This window comes from Anopheles arabiensis, chromosome 3 (genome assembly GCF_016920715.1).
Source record: "Anopheles arabiensis isolate DONGOLA chromosome 3, AaraD3, whole genome shotgun sequence".
Classification (NCBI taxonomy): Eukaryota; Metazoa; Arthropoda; class Insecta; order Diptera; family Culicidae; genus Anopheles; species Anopheles arabiensis.
The window spans coordinates 6,120,054-6,145,406 of record NC_053518.1 but is presented as its reverse complement, the minus strand read 5'-3'; the positions used below and the strand labels follow the sequence as shown (position 1 = coordinate 6,145,406).

General features: G+C 47.4%; 5 protein-coding genes across 11 annotated transcripts in view; 3 read left to right on the top strand and 2 right to left on the bottom strand.

Moving 5' to 3' along the window:
• LOC120904887 (mucin-5AC) overlaps nucleotides 1–7,692 on the top strand; it is a 64,048-nt gene extending 56,356 nt beyond the window's left edge. For all 6 annotated transcript variants that reach the window (XM_040315348.1, XM_040315351.1, XM_040315349.1 and 3 more), the window contains one exon: nucleotides 6,688–7,692. In XM_040315348.1, coding sequence (XP_040171282.1) covers nucleotides 6,688–6,712 — 25 coding nt within the window. In that variant the 3' untranslated portion in view covers nucleotides 6,713–7,692. The remainder of the gene's footprint in view (nucleotides 1–6,687) is intronic.
• Nucleotides 78–3,979, bottom strand: LOC120904890 (carotenoid isomerooxygenase). 2 transcript variants are annotated; one of them, XM_040315361.1, is made up of 5 exons: nucleotides 3,548–3,639; nucleotides 2,584–3,391; nucleotides 2,127–2,461; nucleotides 1,912–2,058; nucleotides 78–1,844 (listed from the first exon to the last, which is right to left on the bottom strand). In XM_040315361.1, exons 2-5 carry the CDS (start codon nucleotides 3,010–3,012, stop codon nucleotides 479–481), a joined length of 2,277 nt encoding a protein of 758 aa, XP_040171295.1. In that variant the 5' UTR covers nucleotides 3,013–3,391; nucleotides 3,548–3,639; the 3' UTR covers nucleotides 78–478. The 2 variants fall into 2 exon arrangements, with proteins under 2 accessions (XP_040171295.1, XP_040171296.1); XM_040315362.1 differs by lacking the exon at nucleotides 2,584–3,391 and having other exon boundaries at nucleotides 3,548–3,979.
• Nucleotides 7,303–9,475, bottom strand: LOC120904899 (argininosuccinate lyase). The gene is made up of 2 exons (XM_040315370.1): nucleotides 8,178–9,475; nucleotides 7,303–8,080 (listed from the first exon to the last, which is right to left on the bottom strand). Exons 1-2 carry the CDS (start codon nucleotides 9,339–9,341, stop codon nucleotides 7,802–7,804), a joined length of 1,443 nt encoding a protein of 480 aa, XP_040171304.1. The 5' UTR covers nucleotides 9,342–9,475; the 3' UTR covers nucleotides 7,303–7,801.
• Nucleotides 9,476–12,864: 3,389 nt separating this feature from the next.
• LOC120904896 lies at nucleotides 12,865–14,676 on the top strand. Its single transcript, XM_040315368.1, has 3 exons — nucleotides 12,865–12,955; nucleotides 13,050–14,312; nucleotides 14,386–14,676. The coding sequence occupies exons 1-3, from the start codon at nucleotides 12,911–12,913 to the stop codon at nucleotides 14,581–14,583; spliced, it is 1,506 nt and encodes a 501-aa protein (XP_040171302.1). The 5' UTR covers nucleotides 12,865–12,910; the 3' UTR covers nucleotides 14,584–14,676.
• Nucleotides 14,677–17,344: 2,668 nt separating this feature from the next.
• On the top strand, nucleotides 17,345–19,064 carry LOC120905040. Its single transcript, XM_040315677.1, has 3 exons — nucleotides 17,345–17,389; nucleotides 17,483–18,745; nucleotides 18,803–19,064. Exons 1-3 carry the CDS (start codon nucleotides 17,345–17,347, stop codon nucleotides 18,998–19,000), a joined length of 1,506 nt encoding a protein of 501 aa, XP_040171611.1. The 3' UTR covers nucleotides 19,001–19,064.
• Nucleotides 19,065–25,353: the final 6,289 nt, after the last annotated feature.

The following is a 25,353-nucleotide window of genomic DNA, read 5'->3' as shown; positions in this document are numbered from 1 at the left end:
AGGGGAACGCACGACCTACAATTTTTGTTTTTACTTTCCCATCTGCCATTCCCGCTCGGGGTGCAAGCTGTTACAAATTAAGCACAAGCCGGATCGTAGACGCGTTTTTATTATTATTCAAAACATCAACAGTTGATTATATTTATAGTTTGTTAACCGTTTGTGATAACAGTTGCAATAACAAATAACAGGTAGCACAGCGCTTTAGCACACACTCCTCCCGGGGTTTTCGGGCAGCCCGTGAAGCCATGCCATTTACGGGGAGTGGGGAAATCTGGCTCAACTACTTCCGCCATCGATCGTTCGTGTTCGTGATTAATTAATAATATTCGGTTTCTTTCATGTGATGCCGTAATACTTCTCAAACCGTTCGCTAATAGTCTGCTATCGCTGCACTACACAGCCTATCTACACAACTTGCGTATGCCTCTTTGGGGGAATCTTGCCATTTGGCTCATCATAATGCCTTGTTTGTCCATTAGTCTCCCTTGGTGGTGGCCGTCGGCTGGAACCAACCGTGCAGACACTTCGGCACGGGACCGGGCGTCACAAACTCGCACCGGCCGAGCTCGGTGAAGCTCTTCGCATCGAGCACGAGCAGCCCGGCCCGGTTCTGTTCCTCGCGGCCCCACACCATGGCCGCCAGCACGACCCCATCATCCTCGGACTGCGGGTCGGGCGCGGGCACAAAGATCGGCTCGCTCGGGTACACGTTCTCCTCGCACCAGGTCAGCTTGCCCTTCGTCACCACGTCCACCTTGATCAGCGTGCCCGGGTTGCTGGCGTCCACGTCCGAGCTGATGGCGTAGAAGTACCGGTACGGTCGGCCGAGATGGCGCTCGTAGTAGATGCGGGGCGTCTCGCAGCCCAAATCGCACAGCAGCTCCGGCTTGCAGAAGATCGTCCTGTTTGGCATCACGTACGCGGTCGCTTTCGAGTCTTCGATCTGCACCAGATTCTGCAGCACCAGCCCACTGTCGGTGGAATCGCCCGCCGAAAAGGAGCCCAAATTTTGCCACATATCCGACCAGGAGGCGTCGGCGGTGGCTGACGACCCTTTCGGACCCGCGGCTGGACGGCCCTTGGCACGCTCCGTGCCGCAGTTGAGCGGCAGCACGAACCGCAACGGTCGGCCGCGGAACATCTTCGCGTAGTCCGGATTGTTCTGCATGTTGCGCATCGTGTCGACGTACATGCAGTTCAGCATGGCCGGATCCTTGTAGCAGCAGATGTCCAGCACGACGTGGCCCTCCCGCTCATACTGGTTGATGATGTGCAGGTAGAAGAACGGTTCCGTGTGGAACGTGTGCCGCAGCTCGCCCGTATCCCGATCCAGCAGGTAGATGTACGTCTGCTGGCTTTCGAACCACTTGAGGGCGGCCGCCATCGGCCGGTTCCGGATCTGGCTTACCACCATCGTCGGCACGGACACGCTGAGCGGTTGCTCCACAATCACGAAGTAGTTCTCCGTGATGCCGAACGTGTGCATGTACCCCGGGTGGAACTTCCAGCGTGCCGGGACCGAGGCGACAATGCGCGCATTCTCAAACATTCCCGGCCCGTGGGGGAAGCAAATGATGGTGTAGGCCGGGCCCGTTTTAGTGATCGAACAGCCCAAATTGTACACCGTCCCATCGGACATGACGTGCGGATGGGAGGTGTGGTTGACGATACCGACGTAGTCGGACACATTCAGCTTCGCCTCCGTGTCGAGCGTTTCCGGATCGATCCGGTGGATGATGGGGCTTTCGGTGAACGCGAAAAACTCGTCCCCGAACGGGTAGATCGAGATCATCGCGTTGTCCGAGTTGTTGACGCCCGGTTTGTTGAACACGGCTGCAATTCTACAACGAAGAACAGGGAGGATCATTGGGATATAAAGGGTGGGTGGATCGCTTGCAAGGTACTCACTTTTGGAAGATCGTTTGACACGGATCGGGTACGGCACTGGTCCCGAACTCAGTCACCACGATGCGTCGTGCTGCGTTGTTCTTCTTGTACGCGTCCGACTTTAGGAATCGACACTGGTACGTGATCTTCCCATTATCAATGTTGAACCTGCAAGGACACAAACGGGGAGTGAACTCTCTCTCTGTCTCTCTGGATGTCATCTATTGCCATCTCACCTGTGCAGCAGTGCCGAACTATCGAACAGGTGGTTAAACATCATGTCGCCCACCTTTAGACTGCCGGGGCCGTTGCGCAGCAGACTCCCGTTTAACCACTCGGGGACCGTGCCCTGCACCTTGCCCTCGATCGGTTCCACGATCTCCTGCTCGCAGGAACGCAACCACACGTTCACGTCACAGTTCGGGTACATGTCGTCCTTCGGCTGGGTGGTGTCCTTCGCTGCTTTCGTTGGCTCCGTTGCCGGCTCTTCGTCCACTTCCAGTTCGGCCTCGGAATCGACCACGCTCGACACTTCCGAGACGCTTGTTTCGGTCGCGGCCTCTTGCTCGAGCTTGATATGGAGGAGAAAGAGGAACCGTGGGATAAGATTTGATATTGTGACACATCTGAAGAACACCAATAGGACACACACACAGAGACTCATAAACACAAAAGCACACGGTGGTGGCCCACCTGGGAGAAGACGATCTGCTGGTTTTTGTCGCTCAGCGCGTAAATCACATTGCTGGACGTGGGCATCGGGTTCCAGGTGAAGACGGGCGTCGCCCGCCCACTCAGCTCGAACTTGGTCGCCTCCGTCGGCAGATGGGGCAGGGACCATTTGCGGGGCTTCGGGTTCTCCTCCTGCCCGCCCGCCTCGCCGTGCCGGTGCTCGTCCTGCTCGTCCGTTGCGTCCGTTGCGTCCGGTGGTACGGGAGTGGCCGCCAGGCTGCAGCTACGCGTCGAACACACGGACGATGGGCCGGAGTGGGGCGTAAAGCGCCCATTGATCTGCAGGAAGCCAATGTTGAGCAGCTGCTTGGCCGGCTCGAACGGGCTCGGGCAGGGCGACTCCTCGGGAAAGTTGGTTTCCTCGCAAAAGTCTTCCACGGTAACGTCCATCGCGAACGGTGACGGTAACGGAGCGTGAAGCGATGGAGACTTTCAAGGGCGCGACTTGCAGCTCACGGCCAGACACGGCAGCAATGACACACTGATGGGTACGTTTCGCGCGGTAGAAGGTTTTTATACTTCCGGGTATTCGGGATGGACCCGTTTTTTGTCTTTTTTGGTGGCCAATTCTATCGGGACCACCGTTACAGGCGGTTAGTGGACTGGTTCTGAGCTTGGCGTGCAGTTTTGGGTACTCCCGGGGGAGCACTTGTGGTGGCCATCCGACCGACATGCGCCGTACGTCGAAAGGTTCGTCGTCACACGTCTTGCAGTTGTTTGGCTTCCTGCAAACGGTGTGTGTGTGTGTTGTGTTTGTTCTGGTTTGTTCCTGCTCCGGACGACTTTTGCAATTAAATTAATTACGACGACGCAATTCATCACTTTCCCAGCGCAACCCAACCCACCGATTGCGTCACACCTTGTCCCAAATTCCCGGTTGACCGCCAAGGGGGGAGGCGGTCAGATTAGTGTACCACAAACTTACCTGGCTAGGAAGAAGAGTTGCCCTGGTCAGTCGCAACGCACAGTGAGTGTTGTCTGGTCGTTGGCCACAGTCGGTTTGTTGGCGACAGTCCCTCGCTCCGGGCGATGGCGACCACAGTCCGGGATGTAAGCGCAAACCGTGCGCTCTGTGTATGTCGTGGGGTGCCGTTAATTCACACCAATCACAGTTCATTGCGGGTTCACGCCGTTGAAGGGCACGGTCAAACATCCACGGGATGCGTGTGTGCACTTGACCTTGCACGGTAGTTGCGGGACGCAGGTCACATCACATCCGGTTTAGTGGTCCGAAAACAGTAAAGGGTTACAATGGCCGAATGGCCTGAAGAAGGGCTACCGTAGCGAGCTAACAAGCGGAACAAGTGATAAAGTTCACGGTACTGACCCGGGGGAGAGAGTTCGGCAGACTGAACTCCCAATCGTTGGGTGGCGATGGTGGTTTGCCCTTGCCGGTGCATTAGTGACCGCTGTAAGCGGCTTTAGGTAAAGAGCGCGTGACTGTGTAAGCGTTAGAGTGTATTGTTTTTTGTACTACCAACATTTATTCGTTTCATCGTTCCTGTCAGATGCGTTTTAGCAGTCCATTTTACTGCTCTCTGCGAAAAGTGCAGCAGAACTGTCTATTTTGGTGTTCTTTTATTACAATTATTACGGTTTTAAGCAACCGTAAAATTTGCCCCCCCCCCCTACCCACCACTTCTTTGATACGATCTTACGTGTTGGGAACGGGTTTGTGCTACGTCTTAAGTGGCTTCTCCATTTATAGCAGCAGCAACCAAAGTCTACTGTGATATGTGGTTGCTTCATAACCGATCAATAACTAAAAAAAAAAACAGGTGTCTGGTTACAGTTCTAGGTGACATAATCTTCGGAAGGTCACGTATACTTCAGGTGGAACCTTTGCCGTGTGCTACAAAAATGCCAAATACTTAGAACGGGGTAATATTTTAGGTACTAATTCCAAGAAGGTTCCAAGTCTGTTTCCGGCTCCTATGTGTGTCACAGTTTCTACTGTGTACTATTTAACAGTCTGGTGACATGGTGTTTCTATCCTTATACTGTCCATCTTCTTTTTCTTCTTCTTTTTCTTCTTTTTCTTCTTCTTCTTCTTGTTCTTCTTCTTCTTTTTCTTCTTGTTTGGCCGACCATTGGCTATTGGAGACCATTGTCGGTCAAGGCCATTGTGGTACGGGCGTAACAATAATGGACTTTGCTATTAGTGACGTTATTGATTACCAATACCAGGATAGTCAGTCCTACGTTTGGTTTGAGCCTATGAAGGATAGTTGACGAATGTAACATGGCTACATTCGGTTCAAGAGCTACCCGGATTATCCTACTGCAAATATAAATTCCAATCAAAGTCCATACATTACTACCGATTGGCCTATCTCGTAGATTTCGATCATCCATTATTGAACAGAGAGTCGTTGAGATGTTGATTGAATACAAAGTCCTTAGTAACCATCTTCTCCCCTGCTGACAATCTCGATAGAAATCGAACCCAATATACAATCCAGCCACCTTGATACCCCAACCTGACGTATCGAAAACAGCTGACGCTAACCAAAAGAGTCTTCAATAGGTAACTCTCTACGGAACGATTATTTGATTGCAAATCTTTCAAAACAAGATTGCCCTTCCACCGCCAAAAAAAAAAAAAAAGATTCGCGAACATTTTTGTGTTTCCATGAAACGATTCTTCTGTGGATTCGAAAATGGCGATTTTTTGAACGTATACACATTACACTAAAAACCTTTATACGAGTGTTCTCCCATGCGCAGAGATCCCAAAAATAAGTTGAAATACCAAAATACACAGTTTTCTTCGCACCTGTCAAATGATTACAAGCAAAGATTCTTGCCATCCAGCCTGCGATGGATGGCAACAATTGCACGAATAAGATTCGCTGAACTCTGCACGCTTTTTCGTTGCTTCGGAAAACGGTGATTTTGACAGGAGTTTTCCAGCAGAAATTGTTCCGTCGAAACGCGGTTGAATGTCTTCCATCATTTCCAGGCATTGGGGATATCCTCATTGTACTCCTCCAACTCGTACAACAAAATGTCGCGAACGACACGACCATATTGATTAACGATTGCAGGTTGAAGGAATGGGTTACATCATTTAGCAAAAAGGGGTGTTTCCTGCCCTGCTAGAACTAAGTGTTTCTAGAATGGTTGGCCCAAACCTCAAACCTTCTAGAATTTGTATTGCAGTAAGCGTCCATCTTTAGTAGGTCAGTGATTTTTTTAATGCCCAATTGGTTACGCCTCAACACTATCATTCCGGCCTTGATTTGCTTCCGTGAGTTGTTGGCAGCCCTTCTAGCGAGTTCTTGAAGTGTCTTTGTCGTTTGAACGGTACAAGCAGGCTTTAAGCTGCTTCATTCCCACTGAGGGAGATGTGCGTCAAGTTAGTTCAGAAAACAGAAAACAATCACATTACACCATAATCAATGGGTGCAATCTATCACAATCTTTCATCTCACCTTCCTATCTCGCCCTGTTTAACGACTTTCACTACTAGACTATTACAACGTTTGCGTTTTAAACCGAACAGCATACGGGCAATGAGTTGCCAGTGACATTGCGATTGTAAAACCGGATTGGTTGATTAATTTGAATTGTGGGAAAAGGAATCCGCAAAACAAAGGGGAAAAACTGGTCGAAACTGCACCGATCCGACTCGACTTCCCAGAACACACACACACATACACACACACGGGGACTCGGGGCTAGGAGAGGAGAACGCACGGGATGTACGGAAATGGTTTTGCTGATCGATCGATCGATCGCCGATTAATGACGCTGATCGCTGTTCGCTGATGATAACGGCCCTAACTAACCAGCTCTAACTGGCCCGGTTCGGTTGCAGCGGACAATAGTTTAATAGCCGGCCACACACACATAGGCGTGCCGTGCCCCATCGAAACCATAACAATAGTTTGGCGCGCTTTTCCACACTATCACGACGCTTGCTCATCATCATCATCCCCGTCATCAAAATGTGCATGGTCGCGCTATTTGCTATATTGAAACAGTTACAAACAAACAAACAAAAAAAGGATCATTCTACAATTTGTGTTTTTTTTTCTTTCTTTCCCCTTCCCCCTTTTTCAGATCGTCCAAAAAACATCACCGATAAGAGACGAACCCAAACACACACATCGGATGACGCGTAGGAAAGTTCCCAACCATGCATGCACTGATCGCGGGATCTTCCCTATTTTTTTGGGGACGAAACAGATTGTTGGAGCAACGGCAAACAACGGCTAATGATGATGATGATGATGATGATGGCACGCCTTCATGTTGTGCTGGTGCAAGCGGACCAGCTCCAAAAACTGACCCCCCACGGGACGATGTAACGGCCGACGTTGATAAGCGACCAAGAAAGAGCCTGATGATGATGATGATGTTGTGTCTTACTGGTGGTCACACACTGCTGCACTGCTGGTACCCGAGCAGGCCCCGTACGTACGCTCCAGTTAGCAGTTACGGCGATAGGGGCTGGCCGCGGTGCCTGAAAATAGAAAAGAAAGAGAGAGGGCGCGCTTCTGCTGGCAACAAGCGCATAAGCGATGTATGATGTATGAACCAATTTCAACAAAACAAAAGATTAACTAACCAGCAATCGTGGATCGTGGCGAGCGTGTCCAAAAGCACCGACAATTCGACAGCGACGAGCGCATAAGACGAAGAAGAAAGAACGAAGCAAACAAACGGCATGTGACGTTAATGTTACGAAAACGAAAGATTTATTATTGCCCTTTTTCCATTGTAGTGTTTTTTTTTACTTTCCTTTCTTGCGAACACACTTAGTGCATAAGGTCCGACATGTGCTCTCACTAACATTAACACAAACAGCAGAGTTAGATAGCTGCTCCTTCCTGCCGAATGGGGTGGGGGAGTAGTTCGCGTTTGACAAACGATCAAGATATCAAGAGCAAACTACAGCAACACACTTGCATGCGTTTCGAGAGGATCGCGCACTGTCGTCAGGGGGCAATCCTGTGATCACAATGTAATATTTGGTAGCCTACTACTATTACTACTACACTGCAACTACTACTACTACTGCTACTACTACTTGCGTAAATATACATACATACATACATATCTAAAGAGAGAGAGAGTGCGTTATATCGACTCGTTTTACTGACTACGGGTTGGAGGGGGTTTTCTGGCGAAAGAAACATTCGGGGTTCGTCGTCTGCTTCGATGGACTCACTAATTAGCTCGGTACGTGTCCCTCCACGAACGCGCGCAACACCCGGATCTGTTCCTGCACCGACAGGCGCGATGTACCGCCCACCACCGTGTACTGCTCCACGCTGTTCTCGTAGTTCCAGATGCGGCTGATCGTTTCGTCAAAGTGGGGACTAATTTCCTGCAGATCCTCCAGCGTCAGCTTGTTAATCGGGATCTTTACCTTTTCCGAGTGGGCGACTACCTCGCCGGAGATGTGGTGTGCCTCCCGGAAGGGAATGCCACGGCGCACCAGATAGTAGGCCTGGTTTCGAACAGAGAGAAGCGAGAGAAAGAGATGCCCCGTTAGCAGTTGTTTTGAGAAAAAAGGTAGAGTGCGCTCCCTTTTCCGTCCTACTTACCATATCGGTCGCGAGCATCTCGTACCCGAGCGAGCTGAGACAACGATCCTCATCCACCCGCATCGTCTGAATGATGCCACCGATCAGCACCAGACACATCTGCATCTGGTCGTACACCGCGAACATGCCGCTCTTGTCGCACTGCAGATCCTTGTTGTACGTGGACGGCAGCCCCTTGAGCGTCATCAGGATGGCACAGTGCTGTCCAAACACCGGGCCAGTAATGCCGCGGATCAGCTCCAAGCTGTCCGGGTTGCGCTTCTGCGGCATCAAGCTGCTGCCCGTCGTGTACTCCTCCGACAGCTCGATAAAGTTGTACTCCTTGGTCGCGTACAGGATCAGATCCTCCGCCAGCCGGCTCATGTGGACGGCGACCAGCGTGCAGAGGAAGTTAAACTCCACCACAAAGTCCCGATCGCTCACCACGTTCATGCTGTTCGGGGACACGCCGTCGAAGCCGAGATCGGCCGCCAGCTTGTGGCGGTTGATGTTGAACGGATTGCCGGCCAGCGCCCCGCTGCCCAGCGGCAGCACGTTCATCCGGCGCCCGAACTCATCGAACCGGTCGAAATCTTCCTTGAAGTAGAACGCGTAGCTCAGCAGCCAGTGGCTGAAGCGGACCGGCTGGGCCCGCTGCATGTGCGTGTAGCCCGGCATCAGCACGTCGATGTGCCGGTCGGCCACCTCGTTGATGGCGCCGACCAGCTCCACCAGCAGGCGCTGCAGGTCGGCGATCGCATTGCGCATCCACAGCTTCATGTCCACCACGACCTGCTCGTTGCGGCTGCGGCCCGTGTGCAGCTTGCCCGCGATCTGCGGCCCAATGATCTCGAACAGCCGGCGCTCGTTCACCGTGTGGACGTCTTCGTCGCGCGGCAGCAGCTTGATCGTGCCCTTGCTCCACTCGTCCCGTATCGCGTCCAGCCCGTACACGATCACCTTAAACTCGCTCTGCGTCAGCAGGCCCGCCTCGGCCAGACTCTTCGCGTACGCGATCGATCCGTCGATGTCCTCCGAGTACAGCCGCTTGTCCACGGTGAGCGAGTTGTTCACCTTCGACAGGACGTGGTCGGTTGCTTTGGAGTAGCGGCCGCCCCACAGCTTGAACGGCGTCGGCAGCTGCTGCTCGCCGGCCGACACCATGCGATTATTGCGATTACTCATTCTGTGTGGCAGAGACACGCGCGACGTTTTGCGATTTTACGTTTTGCACTTCACTTAGCTGATGGAACCGATTTGCACCGTTTTCACTCCCAGGCCGGGGTACAGCACAGAGCCACTGAGCTTCTAAAACGTTGATGTGCTTGCGAGCGCCCTTAAATACCGGCCCGTGGTCCAGTGGAGCCCCTGGCGTGGGGACCGTTCGCTGATTACGTGCTTACAGGGGTCAGCCAGCCGAACGTGCGGGTTATCATCAGCCAGCCAGTCATTCGCAGGCTCCGGGGATCCGGCTGCGGCATCAAGGGGGCTGTGTGCGTCCGAACAGATGGCATCGTTGTGGGACTTCGAGCGTGTAGCGACTTTGAACTTGAACGAATCAGCGCAGTTGCGATGACTTTCCGGCCGCCCGTTCGAGGGGCTGCTGGCAAAACTATGTGACATTTTTTTCTTCCTTCTGCTTCTTCTCCTCCACACACCCATACTTCCGACGTTGTGCACGGTCCCCAAAGCGGTGTGTGCTATTGCACCGCCAGTTCGCGACAGTTCGTTGTCCTGTTCTGTGCCCGTGGGCTTACTAAGTATGTTCGGGAGGTGTGTGTGTGACCGTCTCTCTCCTATGATTGGGCTATTTCCGTCCCATTCTCGGTAGACGAAGCGGGTCACCTTTATCAGCTTCTTCTTGCCAATGCATGCTTCCCCTTCTCACGTCCAGCGTTACTGTACGTCGCAAAAATAGATCAACGATTTGTTTTGTTAATTTCCGTTCTTTGCTTCAACATCATTGTGTAGCAGGCCCCCGGGCCCGCCGTTGGTTGTCATGGAGATGTCAGCAATACATAAAACCAAAACCACCCGCCGTGTGACGGGGTGCGAGATAAGCTGAAAATGAAGAGAGAGAGAGAGGGAGATGAAAGAGATAGCATTAGTTTCATAATTCACCGGAGAAGAGATGGCGTAATATACGCATCATCGGGGCAAGACTTGGCAGCGGGTTATTACGCTGAACGTGTCGTGCGCGTCTGGATTTGCGCATGGTTTGCGAGAGGTTTGCGAGTGTTTAGTTAACTGGAGCAATTCAAACTGTTTCAACAAGCACCAACCCAACTTCACAGAACTCGAGCCACTTTCGGGAAACGGACGACTCCCCCCTCGATGTATGGCGTGAGACTACGAAGCTGACACACCATGGCATACTTTGTGCAACAGTCTCGCACGTTTCATTTCTCGGGACGGTGCTGGTTTCCCTGGTTTTGAACACTTATTGCTCGTCATTGCCCTTTCGCTGAAAGTGTCACCTTTGGGATGCGTCCTCTTTAATCCAATATATTTGTCCAATATATCCAATATATGTGTCCAATATATTTATGAACTTCCATTTGAAAACTTAATCTTAGAGAACCTGGACAGTCAAACCGCGCTTAGAGAGTATTCGCTATAGGACATTCCTCTTGAAAAGACTATCAGAAGACCAATGTCGAAAAACCGGAACAGTTGGCTACTATTGTTAGTCGGGACAGTCGGAAGATGGCCTACTATTTTTGTATCCGGAATATCTTGCTAGTCGCTTAGTCAGCTTATAGTCGCTAATAGTGTAACTGCAGAGTTCTCAATGACCTCAGAGTGAGCAGACGGCGGAACTACTGCAGTAACACAGAATATATTTAGCTAACAACTGGACCCAAGCTCCAACCTGCACACAGAATTATTCAAGTCAAGTTCAAGACCGTCAAGCAACCGCTACCGACGGTCAAAATCCCAACGGGATTGACATGGTTTCTTAAGAAGCTATCAATATGCCGCCAGTTATGGAAAGATTATGCTACGGCAATGCCGGCCAACTGTACGATCGACGTTAACATATCCAGCAAGACGTGTAGTTGTTACGTTCTCTTTCCGAGGCTCGTAAAACGCGACTAAATTCGTATCGGGAACGGTACCTTTCCACAGTCCAGCATCTAACAGAAACCCAGAGTTTGGCATTTGCACAAGTGTTGAACCGCCAGACAACACCGGCAATCGGCGTAGGGACTATTGCTGTACATGTATGTACATTACACGCTGCATGTATGATAAGCGATGGGGTTTCGTTCTCTAAAATTAATGTTATACTATTATGTGGGTCAGTGTATAATGTCCTAACGTTAGATCTCTGCACACCTTTGCTCGAACAAATCTTTTCTATATTTATGTATAACAATTACTAATTAAATTGCTAACACAATAAAATGTTTTTTTTCGGGTCGTATTTTTTTTGTAAAACGAAATCATAACAACATAAAGTTGTGAAATTATGTCCTCTCTGGGTGTATACCAAAGGTGTAATGGATCTTTAACCGTGCGGCCAGGCGAGGTGAAATATACAGCGAAATGAACTATTTGACGAGCGAAATATTTGACAGGTAAAGCTAAGGGGTTGGGGGAGATACAACATCCGGTTTCAAAAATCACTTAAAAAGAGTATCTTCTTAAGCGGAACATTCACAAATGAGAATAAATGATGCAATGTTGACTGAAAATTAACGAAATACTTGAAATCGTTTTTTTTTTTAATGGATTTAGTTGCGAATTTGTACACGTTATTTGTTTTCATTGCACATCAGCTGGTTGCTGTGATGCGTTATTTGACAGACACCTCGTCTGGCCTTGCGGTAATACATATAAAAAACCCCCAAACGTCCCAAAGTTTTAGATGCAAAGGCAAGAGCTACTTTGATTTGTGCGGATTTGTAGATTTGTAGATATTTAACCAAACCAGAATGTTTATGCGGCATAACGTTCTTAACGTTCAGTTCGTCATTCGATCGCAGTCAGCCATACTTTCCTATTGGCTTTGCTGGCACGACTGTAAAAGCATGCTCGTCGTGGGTTCAAGTCTAGAATGGACCGTACCCCCGTACCAAGGACTAGCTATCCGGCTGCATTGTTCTGAATAAGTCTTCGAAAGCCTTTATAGGCCGGCATGTCCACGGAGGACGTTACGCCTTGTAATAGAAGAATAAGAAGCCATTCACCAACAATTTTCATAGATATTGTTTGTCTCATGTTGTAGAAAAGGTGCTGTAAAAATATATCTTTTAATATGTTTTACCTCCAAATAATTTTACCGATCCAAAAAAACCTTAAAACATCGTTCGTTCGTTTACCCTACGACTACCCTGCCACACTCCATCCATTTGAAGTGTGTGAGGTTCGTCTTCTTCTATGTAATGGTGGAGAAACAGACGCATCTACTACCACACCGAAGATGCCGACTAAAAACTGGCAATATGAGACGGGCCCAAAATTGAACGAAAATCTGCACACCCCGTTCCAGCGGTATGGTTCATGTTTGATCAGGTGATCCACTAGATATCTGTAGCGGGCGACCCCTGTCATTTCCTTTGCCTTCCATCATCCTCACCATCGAGTAGATTCGCATGAAGGTCTAAGATATTGAGTTTGCCTCAGGATACGCTTGGCACCCCCGCCCCCTCCAGCACAGCTGAATCTGCACAGTACCAGGCGTATGGGATGGACTATAAATGGACCACGCCATGATCAAAATCGATCAAACGTAGCAGCAAATCTGCAACATGAGGGCGTTCTGCTTTGCTTTGACGATTCTCTGCGCCGTCCAGGTAGGCTACCACTGGCAGACCACTGGGTCCGCGGTGATATACACGCACACACAGCCACTCACACGTATCTTCCTTCCAACGCGTCTCTTTTCAGAGCATTCTGGCGTACCCGCGGCCAGACTTTGCCATCAATGGAGTAGTGTCGGGCTCGGCTACGGTGAAAACAGCTGCGGTCGGACTCAGCCAGGACATCGCAGACGCTGGTAAAGGAACCGTGAATCTCACCTCCGGATACACAGTGCTGTCGAATCTCAGCACCTCTCTGCAATTCATTGGTGATGAGATCGTCCGAGTCGCTGCCCCCCTGGCCTCGCAGCTGACCAATCTGTCCACTGATAATTCTAATCAAATCGAGACAACGTACGCTGCTATTAATACCTCAATTAGTCAATTCGACGTATTGCTTAGTTCAGGATTAAACACCACGATCACCGATATCAACAACACAGCGGGTACGGACTACATTGTGAAGCAGTTTGCCGATGCGTTCAAGAACACGAAAGCGGCGCTGACAGCGCTGAATTCTACGATCTATCAACTTAAATCGGATGTGGATAAGGCCAGGAAAGCAGCAGGTACCACCAACCCCATCCCGTCTGCCATCATTCGGGCGAACATTCCGGCCAAAACCGTCAACAACGTGATCACAGCGATCCGCAACTTGCGTGCCCGCGTTCCGCTCATCACGTACGTCATCGACAGCTCGCTGGATAATCTGCATTTGGTGGATCTGTTCATTATCGCGTTGCAGAAGGAAGTTGTGGATGGTGCTGCTAGATATCCACTGTCGTACCAAGCATTCCAATCGAACCTGGGCGTGGAATCAGCCAGCGTCAATACGCAGTTCATCACCGGTTACGGTTCAAATGTCTCCGCGATCATTTCCAGCATCAACACTGATCTGCAAAATAATACAGCGTACACCTCGGGTCTGCAAACGAACATCAATAGCTTGGCTACCGCCTACGGGTCGATCGACACAGAAGCTGGCAAGATTGCCACTGCATTTAACAATTACTCAACGAACGTACCGAACCTGATCGGCAACCTCTCGAACGAGCTCGCCACCAGCCTGTGCAATCCGCTTAAAATGGTTTCCAAGGTGCAGATTGCCAACGCTGGCTATTCGGACTTCTGCTTCAGCAAGTACTCGCCGCGTGTGTTCTCGCAAGTTCAACTCACCATCGACGCGTTCGACGTGTGCTTCGAGAAGGAGTTGGCCCGCCTGATGAACCTTTCGCCGGTGGTCCAGCGCATTGCCACTCAGATCTCCTACAACACTGCCGATCTTCTCAGCAACTTGAATGTGTGCCTCGCAATCGTCGACCCGACTGCCGAGGGTGCATGCTTCACGACGGTAAGTTGCAGAAGCTGTTCTATCACAATGCGCCTAAAACCACTCAACCCAACTCTGACACCATTCTTTTTAGATCGCTCCGTACTATGCAGTGCTGGCCACGAAAGTCACAGCCCATACAGCGACGGCCATCAATCTGGTGAATGCTGAAACCACGGCCAGCTACAACCGTCTCGGTGCCTGTCTCTACTCATCGCTCTCAGTGACGACCGCGAGTGCGACAGACATTTCTAACGAGGCTGCAAGCTGTCTGGATGTAGGGCCTCAATGATAGCATTTCTTCTCCAAACACTACACTCTAAACATACAATACGAAGGTTCAATCAGTGCAAATATAGTTGAAAGGTAACGTGCGCCCAACCAATTGTCTCGACGCGTTTCGATACGGATGACAGTTGACTTGTAACAGATTCTAGGGTAGAATGGTCATGTCGTTGTCATTTCAGACAAGAACTTAACTTTAGTCTGGTTTGGTGGCTTGATCTTTCTACCGATTGCCTTGCTTCAGAGTGTACTGCATGACGTGTATGATGCTATTGCCTGTTAGTACTATTACCTGCCAAAACCAAGACACGGCGAATACTTGTAATTTACGAAAGCAAAAAAAAAACAAACTGTTCCGAGAACCGAAATACAGGTGTGAAAGTACCGCATGATTTACACAGCCTGCAAAACGCCAAGCGAACACTGCGTTAGCGTTGGAGTGGGTCACATTGTCCTTTGCACGTTGCTGTTGGTAGGTTGTGATAGGACTTATTCTCCTACCTTACACGTCTCTCTTTTACCTCAATGCTGTATGTACTGCAAAGCTAGTGAACTTGTCGTTGCAATATGAATACGTACCGACTGTGTGAATTTGTACCGAATCGGGATTGATTGGTTTGTTTGATTTCGATTAAAACTAACATAAATCGCAATGGGTCTGCTTCCAAGGCTCAAGACATCAATCTCCTATGCATATGTCCGATGGTTCTTTCTGTCAAAGCTATTGAGGTTTGACTATTGATGTGCACTATAGAGGTGCCATCCTGACCTCCATGTTGTGCCATGCCAGACCCAACAAGCGTGGCTCGCCTAATGCCAGAAACTGACGTTTAGAACAAATTGACAGAAAGCCATGGGACAATTTTAACAGTTAAATTAAACATTGTTTATGGTTGTTGCTACCACTTTTCCTCGTTAACTATTAGCCGTTTGTTTGCAAACACTTTTTCTTGAAGCTGTCCAAGCGAGCGGAAAATGGCAACCTAGCAACGGGCTTTGCATCGAGCTTTTAACCTCCTTAACAGATTCTGTCCAAAATCAAACAATTTGACATCTCGGTAGGCCGTCGCGCTTAGATTGGTGTTGCTGATGTTCTTCATATTCAGATTGGCAATAACGGTCTACGCGGTCATGCCGCCCCTATACAGGCTTTGAAAGCCGCAGCACAACGAAAAAAAAACGACGACTTAAATACAAAGCGCAAAGTAACGCTCTTTTTTTTCGGTCGACCGATATCGGTGCATCCGTAGACTAGCGGAATCCTAACGAAGTTGCTGTTAGTATGTTTCTGCAATGTAAACCAACAATTATAGAGACTATTTTTCGAATACCACGCAGCTGGATTAGTCACAGCCCTGCTACGAGGGGGAGCGCGGTCCATATGAAGTTTGAACCCACGTTGTATGTGTTGTTGATGCTGCAGTTACTGATATTCTTCTTCTTCTTTTGGCTCAACAACCGTTGTCGGTCAAGGCCTGTCTGTACCGACTAGTAAACTGGGCTTGGTTTTCAGTGACTCATTGATCCCCCGATAGCAGGATAGATAGTTAGTCCTACGGTATGGAAGCACGGTCTATTTGGGGATTGAACCCATGATGGGCATGTTGTTAAGTCGTACGAGTTGACGACTGTACTACGAGACCGGCTGTTACTGTTACAGGGTTTCGAGCCATATAATGGAATAGTTCAACCGGTTAAGAGAATGTTTCAAACGGGTAGTGGAAACGTGGAAGCATACTGTAGAGGTTTGCTATCATATACTGGAGTGTTGCAACCGAGTTGTGGAGTTTTGCAAGCATACTGTGGTGCGGCTGTCAGACTGTGCGTGCCGCTGTTAATATCCCAAAACATTTTCGTTAATTTTACTTTTTTATCATGTTTAATTATGACTCCGCGACAGAATTTATTTAGCTTATCATATGTGTACAGCTGAATGCCACACGGAAACAACTCAAAATGATATTTTTTAGAAAATATCATCGGTATCAACTCGAAGCTTTTTACACCGGCACCCACGGTCAAAATTCCACAACTCGGTTGCAACACTCCATTGTATGATTGCAAACCTCCACAGAATGCTTGCACGATTCCACTACCGATTTGAAACATTCTCTTAACCAATTGAACTGTTCCATTATATGACTCGAAACCCTGTATTATGCGTTAAAAGTACTGCTGAGCAGTCGGTATTGAATATATTCACAGAAAATTTACTCTCCTATGTTCGACCCAGTTGTAGGAAACACTTGTCAAATGATGTTTGTTGTGGTTCCATGGTGGTTAAGAGGCATATATCTACATACATGATAAATGCAAATGGAAATAGTACACTGTTTTATCACATAATAGAAAATAGAAAAATACACTAAACAACTTATTATAATGTGGGTTTCTTCAGTAAAGATTTGCTCTAGTTGGAGAGGACCATTTTTTCTGTAAACCAACACTGTCGCTGCAGCTACACAACATTTAGAGGTTGAACCACTTTGCGAAGCTTTTTGGGTAGAATGCGCTTGTTATTACCCGGGTTTTCATGATGGTTTTCTACATAGAAGAGAGAGAAAAATCGCAGATTCTGTTCCAAACACGGCGTTATGTTTGATCAGGTGATGGCTCACGGGAACGTTTTATGACGGCATAAACATTGCCCCCAAAACACCACCCATGCCAAAAACGCATGGCGCTAACATTTGGTCTGTATTTGCCGACGACTATAAATAGAGAATGCCATCTTCGAAATCGATCAAAAGTAGCAGCAAATCTGCAACATGAGGGCGTTCTGCTTTGCTTTGACGATTCTCTGCGCCGTCCAGGTAAGATACAGCGACCTTTCGTTAGTGGTAATATACACGCATACATTCCAAAAAAACTCACGCGCATCTTCCTTCCAACGCGTCTCTTTTCAGAGCATTCTGGCGTACCCGTGGCCAGACTTTGCCATCAATGGGCCAGTGTCAACCTCGGTTACGGTGAGAACAGCTGCGAACGAGCTCGGTGCGAAGATCATTAACGCTGGTAATGGTACCGTGGAGCTCACCTCCGGATACACAGAGCTAACGACTCTCAGAACGGCTCTACAATTCATCGGTGATGAGATCGTCCGAGTCGCTGGCCCCCTGGTCCCACAACTGACCAATCTGTCCACTGATAATGTTGGTCCGATCGACACAGTGTACGGTGCTATTAATACCACAATTCTTCAATTCGAAGCATTGATTAGTGGAGGATTAAACGGCACGATCGCCAATATCACCACAGCCACGGGTAATTACACCTACATTGCGAAGCAGTTTCACGATACGTTCAACAATACGAAAACCACGCTGGGCGAGCTGAGGATGGCACTCGAGCAGCTTAGATTGAATGTGACTAAGGCAAAGAGCATGGCCGGTACAGCCAATCCCATACCGCCTTCCATCATTCTAACGTACGTTCCGGCCACAACCGTTAACGCAGTGATCGCACAGATCCGCATCTTGCGTGATCGCGTCTCGACTATGACGTTCGTCATCGACAGCTCGCTTGAAAATCTTAAGTTTGCGGACCGATTCATATTCTCGTTGAAGGATGAAATTGTGCGTAATGCCGATAGATATCCACTGTCATACCAAGCGTTCCAAATCAACCTCGGAGTGGAACAAAGCAAAGTTTATTCAATATTAGCAACCGGTCCCGGGTGCACCATCAATTTCAACATTAGCATTCAAAACGAGCTAGAAGCTAACCAACAGTACACGGACAATCTGGCACCGAAGCTCAATAACCTGTATGTTGCCTACGAGGCGATTGCTACTGAAGCTGATAAAACGAACACATCATTCGCTGCGTACTCTGGGAAGGTGCCGACGCTGATCGGCAACCGTACCACCGAGCTCGCCTTAAGCCTCTGCCCCTCGCTTCGAACGGTATTGCAGGTGCAGATTGCCAACGCTGGCTATTCGGACTTTTGCTTCAGCAAGTACTCGTCGATTGTGTTGTCGCAAGCTGCACTCACCATCGACGCGTTCGACGTGTGCTTCGAGAAGGAGTTGCTTCGCCTGATGAACCTCTCAACGATTATCGAGCGCATGCTCAAGCAACTTTCGTTCAACACTGCCGATCTTCTCAGTAATCTGCAGGTGTGCCTTAGAATCGCCGACCCGACTGCCGAGGGTGCATGCTACACAAAGGTAAGTTTCACAATGCGCCTGAAATCCACTCAACCCAACTGACACAATTCGTTTCAGATCGCTCCGTACTATGCAGTGCTGGCCGCGAAAGTCACAGCCCATACAACGACGGCCACCAAGCTGGTGGATGCCGAAACCAGGTCCAGCCTCAACCGTCTCGGTGCCTGTCTTTACTCATCGCTCTCAGTGACGGCTGTGAGTGCGGAAGAGATTTCTGCGGAGGCTTCGAAGTGTCTGGATGTCGGACCTCAATGAGGGCATTTTTTCTCTAAACACTACACGTCACATAAAAAATTGTACGGTTCAATAGGTGAAAATATAGTGCAATGATGACGCAAGTAAACAAACACAAATAAATCACACTGGCGCAGTAGACATTTAGCAGTAGACCGGGCGTTTAGACATTTCGTGACAATTTTACGCCGTAAAGACGAGGAAAAGAAGCCATAATCAACAGTATTGAAACATTTCAACTTCAATGTCAAGCATTTAGCTAATTTTTGGTCTTCTAATTTGAGAAGGTTCCGCAAAAAAAGATCCTCTTTTTGAGTGCTTCCAACCCTGTAGCTAAACCTGTAAGATATTTTACCTGTGAAATATATATCACCCTGTGTACGGTTAGAGAATTTGAGCTGTTAAATCGCGTACGCAGCTTGGAGAATTACATTTCCTTTCATTTCATTTCATTTGGTTAATTTGTCTGCCTATTGACTAGACAAAGTTGTTTATAATCTAACTTAAACTATGATTACATGACATAATCGGTCAGAGCATGGAATCCGATCGCCGCGACACTCAATCTCAACTTATTTGCACTCATTTCACAGCCGCTTTGGGTTAAAAATTGGCTCACGTCCCCAAAGCCGCTTTCAAGAAGAGTTGAAAGAGAGATAGTCAGCTAGAACTAGCGAGTGATCGGAGTCACTAGATCTAAATGACTCTGATGAAATGTAGAAATAGATTGAAAAAGTTTTAGGATTCATTAATGTTACGGATACTAATGCTAATAACGGATCACTCATGCCGATTCGTCTGGGCACGGATAGTGGAGGCCGATATCGCAACAAAACGGGAAGGAACATAAAAGTTGAGGAAAGGAGAGGAGGGATTTCGACTTCGACGAGAAGAACTATTCGGTTTATGAAGACATTAAGATTGAAGAGACATAAAATGTATCGAATATGACGGAACCGTCAAAATGTTCATCTTAAAGAAACAATTAATCTTGGAGAGACTACAACTTCTAGAGATTTCACTGTACAGGCATGCCCCGAGTTACGACCCTCTCGAGTTACGATGATTCGCAGATACGACGAATTTGATTTTGACAGTTAAAAGTTGTCATTGACAAGAAATGGATGTATTTTTTTTTTGTTGAATTTCTAGGCTGACCGTTATACACACATATCCGAAAACTACCCGATCTTGAATATCTATATTGTGTACGGCTTTTGGAATATAATTATTACATTATCGAACATTATTTATACATTATCGAACTTTATATTCATAGATATTGGATTTACGACTTTTTCGACTTACGCCTTGTTTTGGGATATTTTTTCGGTCCCAAATACAGTCGTAGCTCGGGGGACACCTGTACACCTGTATATGTATGCAACTGTGAGCCTGTACGGTGGGCGATCAATAGTCGATGAATTCGATTGTAATCGAATGCGGCTTCACATTTTACTGCGCGACGCTATTTGACGGTATGTTTAGGTTCACGGTAACCTTTGGACTTTGTCCCGTTGCATTTTACTCCAGGCACAGGAGCATTTAGCTTAAACCAAATACAAATCGTACCAAAATTGATTTTTTTAGCAAATGATATCTTCTTCTATTTGACGTAAGCGTCCTACTAGGACATGCCAGCCTATAAAGGCTTTCGTGACTTTATTCAATACTACGCATCGCGATAATCAGTCCTTGCTACGAGGGGATGGCCCTACAGATTACTACATTGCACCTTAAAGAACCATATTAATTGATAAAATCAACAATATGGTTTTCTAGCTAGCAGATTTTATTGATTTTTTTTCTTTAAGTAGTGCGTATAACCCCATGAAGGCCTATTTCATAGCACCAGGTCGATGTGGAAAGATCCTAATGCAATGCAGTACCTGAATGATTACCGAATTAATTCGACTCAGCTTTTGCTCAAAATATAGTATTTGCACATTCCCGCTTAATTCTCACACTTACCTTCATTTAACTGCATCGATCCCCATTCTACGCTATCCGATACGTTTGCCGGGCATTTGCTACACAGGACTAATAATACATCTTATCATCGGTGAGATTATTCGATTTCAACACGGTACACACCTTTACTGGAATTATGATAGGCCACTGGCACCACTTTATCCTACTTTCCATGTTCACAGTCACAGATCGATTGATCGACCATTCGATTAAAGCGAGCATTGCTCAGCCATGACCGGTTTCCAAATTCATACGATTACTGTATTTACTTTATCCGGTGGCCTGTGGACAGAACAAACTTCGTTCCCAGAAATTTTACAACGCCTGGTGACCATATTGCAGGCAAACGGTATTTACATCCTGTACAAACAGGGTTCTATTGTACAAATATTGAATAATCGGAAGCTGGAGCTGTTCACCAATCCGTACATGTTCTAAGAAATGACCCGTATGAAATCCATTTGCTGCCTGTGTCAACGGCAAGTTTTCAAAGAATTTATATTTATTTGTTTTACCCAACGAAACCTCTGGCAAGTGCATGTGCATTCATTCTGCTCATTCACTCGTGGATAAGCACATCGTGCTGACATGGCTAAATCGCTCGTCACTCCCAATGGGTATACGATACCGTAGTACAGGTCGCTGGGGAACATCCTTTATAATGTAGTCTCACTACAAACCCAGATACCGACGTATACTTCGCCACCGTTAGGATGCTTTTTTGGGCATACGGATCGCTTCATATTTTGTGTGTGTTTTGTGGATATGCACAGTTCCTTGGGAGTTTGTGAAGTCTGTTGCCCTAACTCCGTTACTCTTTATATCCACCGTGGGTAGAACGAATAAACTTAACATTACGAATATACTGCTGAGCCTAGCAAATGGATACTTCATATTAATCACATTGATCATCAATATCAAAATACAATCTTTCGAGCAACTAGTTATAAACTCACGTCGGTACTAGTCGTAGAGTTGTAGAGAGATGGTTTGGTTTTTATGCGGATTTGACTACAGGTGGGTTCTTAGCTCTTATTTTAGTAGCAATGAAGGATACAAATGTCTATGGAGATTGGTAGATAAAAAGCTAGGGTTGCTAAGAAATTTGTATGAGTTGATAAATAATACTGCCAGCTACCCTAGCTGAAAATTAGTTAAAGTACACTGGACGGACCGGCCTGTAGTAATTTATGGACCTCAAACTTGATATAAACCTTTCTACAGTAATGAGTACATGTTCCAAATAAGACCAGCAAAACTCTCATAGTGCGTTATCGAGATGAAGTACAAATACTCCAGATATGATTCTTAGACACTATGATCATTTGAATATCAACCATAAAAGACGACTTACTAGCTAAAATGAACCTAAGCAGTAAGTGGTTTGTAGACGACATTAACAATGGATGCATTTGAAAATCTCCTTTCAGCTTTATATAACCTTCTTTAGGCCAACGAATGATCAATAGTTAGCAACAACATATTTGTTTAGATATTTTGCATGTTTCCTAAACCAATAATGAGTTCAGTAAACAAATAAATTGAATAATAAATAAAAAAATAAATAAAAAAATAGATAAATAAATCAATAAACAAATAAATCAATAAATAAATAAATAAATGAATGAATAAATAAATCAATAAATAAATGAATGAATTTATCGGATGAATGGTCAAAAGGATAAATACAACAATTTTGAACGCATGAGTCAAGTCCCCCATTTCCATTTTTCCCGTTTGCATCTGACACGCTTGCTCTGCGGCAGCTTAGTTTAACTTCTAGATATGCACTCTTGTCATAGACCAAACCACAGAGGATCCATATTGTTTAAAATTTCACCAAAAATATGCCCTTTTAGTGCCTACCGTGATAGGTATGCTGGCCATTGGTACCGTGAAGCTTAGTCTCTTGAAGAAATATAACACAAAACAGAACAGAGCTAATAGCATCGCAGTGCCGGACGCAAAGACAGATGTTGCCAACGAGCAAGACTGACGACCAATGAGTGCGAATGAGCTTGATAAGCTTGAATCCCAAACGGGATGGTTCGAAAAATCTGCACAAACTCTTCAACTAGTAACACAGTTCTGTTTGTTCAGGTGATATTTTACCACAAACATACACACATGCACACACATCTCTATGGCTGAATTATTCATGGTTCGTGGCCTGTGATGGTAGCGGGGTTTGTCTACGACTATAAATGGACCACGACATGATCGAAATCGATCAAACGTAGCAGCAAATCTGCAACATGAGGGCGTTCTGCTTTGCTTTGACGATTCTCTGCGCCGTCCAGGTAGGCTACCACTGGCAGACCACTGGGTCCGCGGTGATATACACGCAATCACAGCCACTCACACGCATCTTCCTTCCAATGCGTCTCTTTTCAGAGCATTCTGGCGTACCCGCGGCCAGACTTTGCCATCAATGGGGTAGTGTCGGGCTCGGCTACGGTGAAAACAGCTGCGATCGATCTCGGCGTGGACATCGCAGACGCTGGTAAAGGAACCGTGAATCTCACCTCCGGATACACAGTGCTGTCGAATCTCAGCACCTCTCTGCAATTCATTGGTGATGAGATCGTCCGAGTCGCTGCCCCCCTGGCCTCGCAGCTGAACAATCTGTCCACTGATAACTCTAATCAGATCGAGACAACGTACGCTGCTATTAATGCCTCAATTATTCAATTCGACGCATTGATTAGTGGAGGATTGAACACCACGATCGCCAATATCAACAACACAGCGGGTACGGGCTACATTGTGAAGCAGTTTGCCGATGCATTCAAGAACACGAAACTGACGCTGTCCGAGCTGATTAAGGCAGTCGATCAACTTAAATCGGATGTGGGTAAGGCCAGGAAAGCAGCTGGCACAACCAACCCCATCCCGTCTGCCATCATTCGGGCGAACATTCCGGCCAAAACCGTCAACAACGTGATCACAGCGATCCGCAACTTGCGTGCTCGCATTCCGCTCATCACGTACGTCATTGACAGCTCGCTGGATAATCTACATTTGGTGGATCTGTTCATCATCGCGCTGAAGGATGAGGTTGTGCGAAGTGTCGGTCTTTACCAAACCTCATACCAAGCATTCCAATCGAACCTGGGCGTGGAATCAGACATCGTTTATACACAGTTTGTGACCAATGTCGGTGGAACTGTCTCGTCGATCATTAGCAGCATCCAGAGTAATTTGTATAATAATACTGGGTACCCGAATCTGCACATCGAAAACTTAGGCAATGCCATAGGCTCTGTCAAGCCAACCGCTAGTGCTATCAACACCACATTTAATAATTACTCAACGAACGTACCGAACCTGATCACCAACCTTACAACCAGTCTTTCCTCAAGCCTATGCAACTCGCTTCAAACAGTTTCAAAGGTGCAGATTGCCAACGCTGGCTATTCGGACTTCTGCTTCAGCAAGTACTCGCCCCGTGTTTTCTCGCAAGTTCAACTCACCATCGACGCGTTCGACGTGTGCTTCGAGAAGGAGTTGGCCCGCCTGATGAACCTCTCAACGATTCTTCTGCGCATTGCCACCCAGATTTCCTACAACACTGCCGATCTCTTCAGCAACCTGCAGGTGTGCCTCGCAATCGTCGACCCGACTGCCGAGGGTGCATGTTACACAAAGGTAAGTTGCAGAATCTGTTCTATCACAATGCGCCTGAAATCCACTCAACCCAACTGACACAACTCACTCGTTTCAGATCGCTCCGTACTATGCAGTGCTGGCCACGAAAGTCACAGCCCATACAACGACGGCCATCAATCTGGTGAATGCTGAAACCAAGGCCAGCTACAACCGTCTCGGTGCCTGTCTCTACTCATCGCTCTCAGTGACAGCCGTGAGTGCGACAGACATTTCTAACGAGGCTACGACGTGTCTGGATGTCGGACCTCAATGATAGCATTTCTTCTCTAAACACTACACTCTAAACATACAATACGATGGTTCAATCAGTGCAAATATAGTTGAAAGGTAACGTGCGCCCAACCAATTGCCTCGACGCGTTTCGATACGGATGACATGGACTTATTGTATGTGTTCCAGTAGAAGTGGGTAAGCTAATGCTCTGTTATTCCAATCAATCCTCAATCTTCATGGTTCGTCGTACCGTGGAAAGTCTCGGTGTTCAAGAAGTATAGCTAGCGGCGCTTTGCACGCGGGTGGCACCGATACGACTACCTTCATTTAAAATGTGTCATTTCCGGAGTAGTTTAATTGGAGTAGTGCTTTTAATTGACATAAAATCATTTGCTTTTGTTACGTAATGTCAGCCCTTTTCGGAACTATACTTCTTCTTCTTCTTTTTTGGCAAAACAACCGTTGCTGGTCAAGGCCTGCCTGTACCCACTGAGGAAGTGAGCTTGGCTTTCTTTGACTTA

Bases quoted from the DNA above. Each gene is read 5' to 3' on its own strand.
- LOC120904890 (XM_040315361.1), bottom strand. From the start codon at position 3,012: ATGGACGTTACCGTGGAAGACTTTTGCGAGGAAACCAACTTTCCCGAG. The intron at 2,462-2,583 runs GTGGGCCACCAC...CTCCATATCAAG, and splicing joins AGCAGATCGTCTTCTCCCAG to CTCGAGCAAGAGGCCGCGAC. The intron at 2,059-2,126 runs GTGAGATGGCAA...GTGTCCTTGCAG, and splicing joins AGTTCGGCACTGCTGCACAG to GTTCAACATTGATAATGGGA.
- LOC120904899 (XM_040315370.1), bottom strand. From the start codon at position 9,341: ATGAGTAATCGCAATAATCGCATGGTGTCGGCCGGCGAGCAGCAGCTG. The intron at 8,081-8,177 runs GTAAGTAGGACG...GTTCGAAACCAG, and splicing joins AGATGCTCGCGACCGATATG to GCCTACTATCTGGTGCGCCG.
- LOC120904896 (XM_040315368.1), top strand. From the start codon at position 12,911: ATGAGGGCGTTCTGCTTTGCTTTGACGATTCTCTGCGCCGTCCAG. The intron at 12,956-13,049 runs GTAGGCTACCAC...GTCTCTTTTCAG, and splicing joins CGATTCTCTGCGCCGTCCAG to AGCATTCTGGCGTACCCGCG. The intron at 14,313-14,385 runs GTAAGTTGCAGA...CATTCTTTTTAG, and splicing joins AGGGTGCATGCTTCACGACG to ATCGCTCCGTACTATGCAGT.
- LOC120905040 (XM_040315677.1), top strand. From the start codon at position 17,345: ATGAGGGCGTTCTGCTTTGCTTTGACGATTCTCTGCGCCGTCCAG. The intron at 17,390-17,482 runs GTAAGATACAGC...GTCTCTTTTCAG, and splicing joins CGATTCTCTGCGCCGTCCAG to AGCATTCTGGCGTACCCGTG. The intron at 18,746-18,802 runs GTAAGTTTCACA...AATTCGTTTCAG, and splicing joins AGGGTGCATGCTACACAAAG to ATCGCTCCGTACTATGCAGT.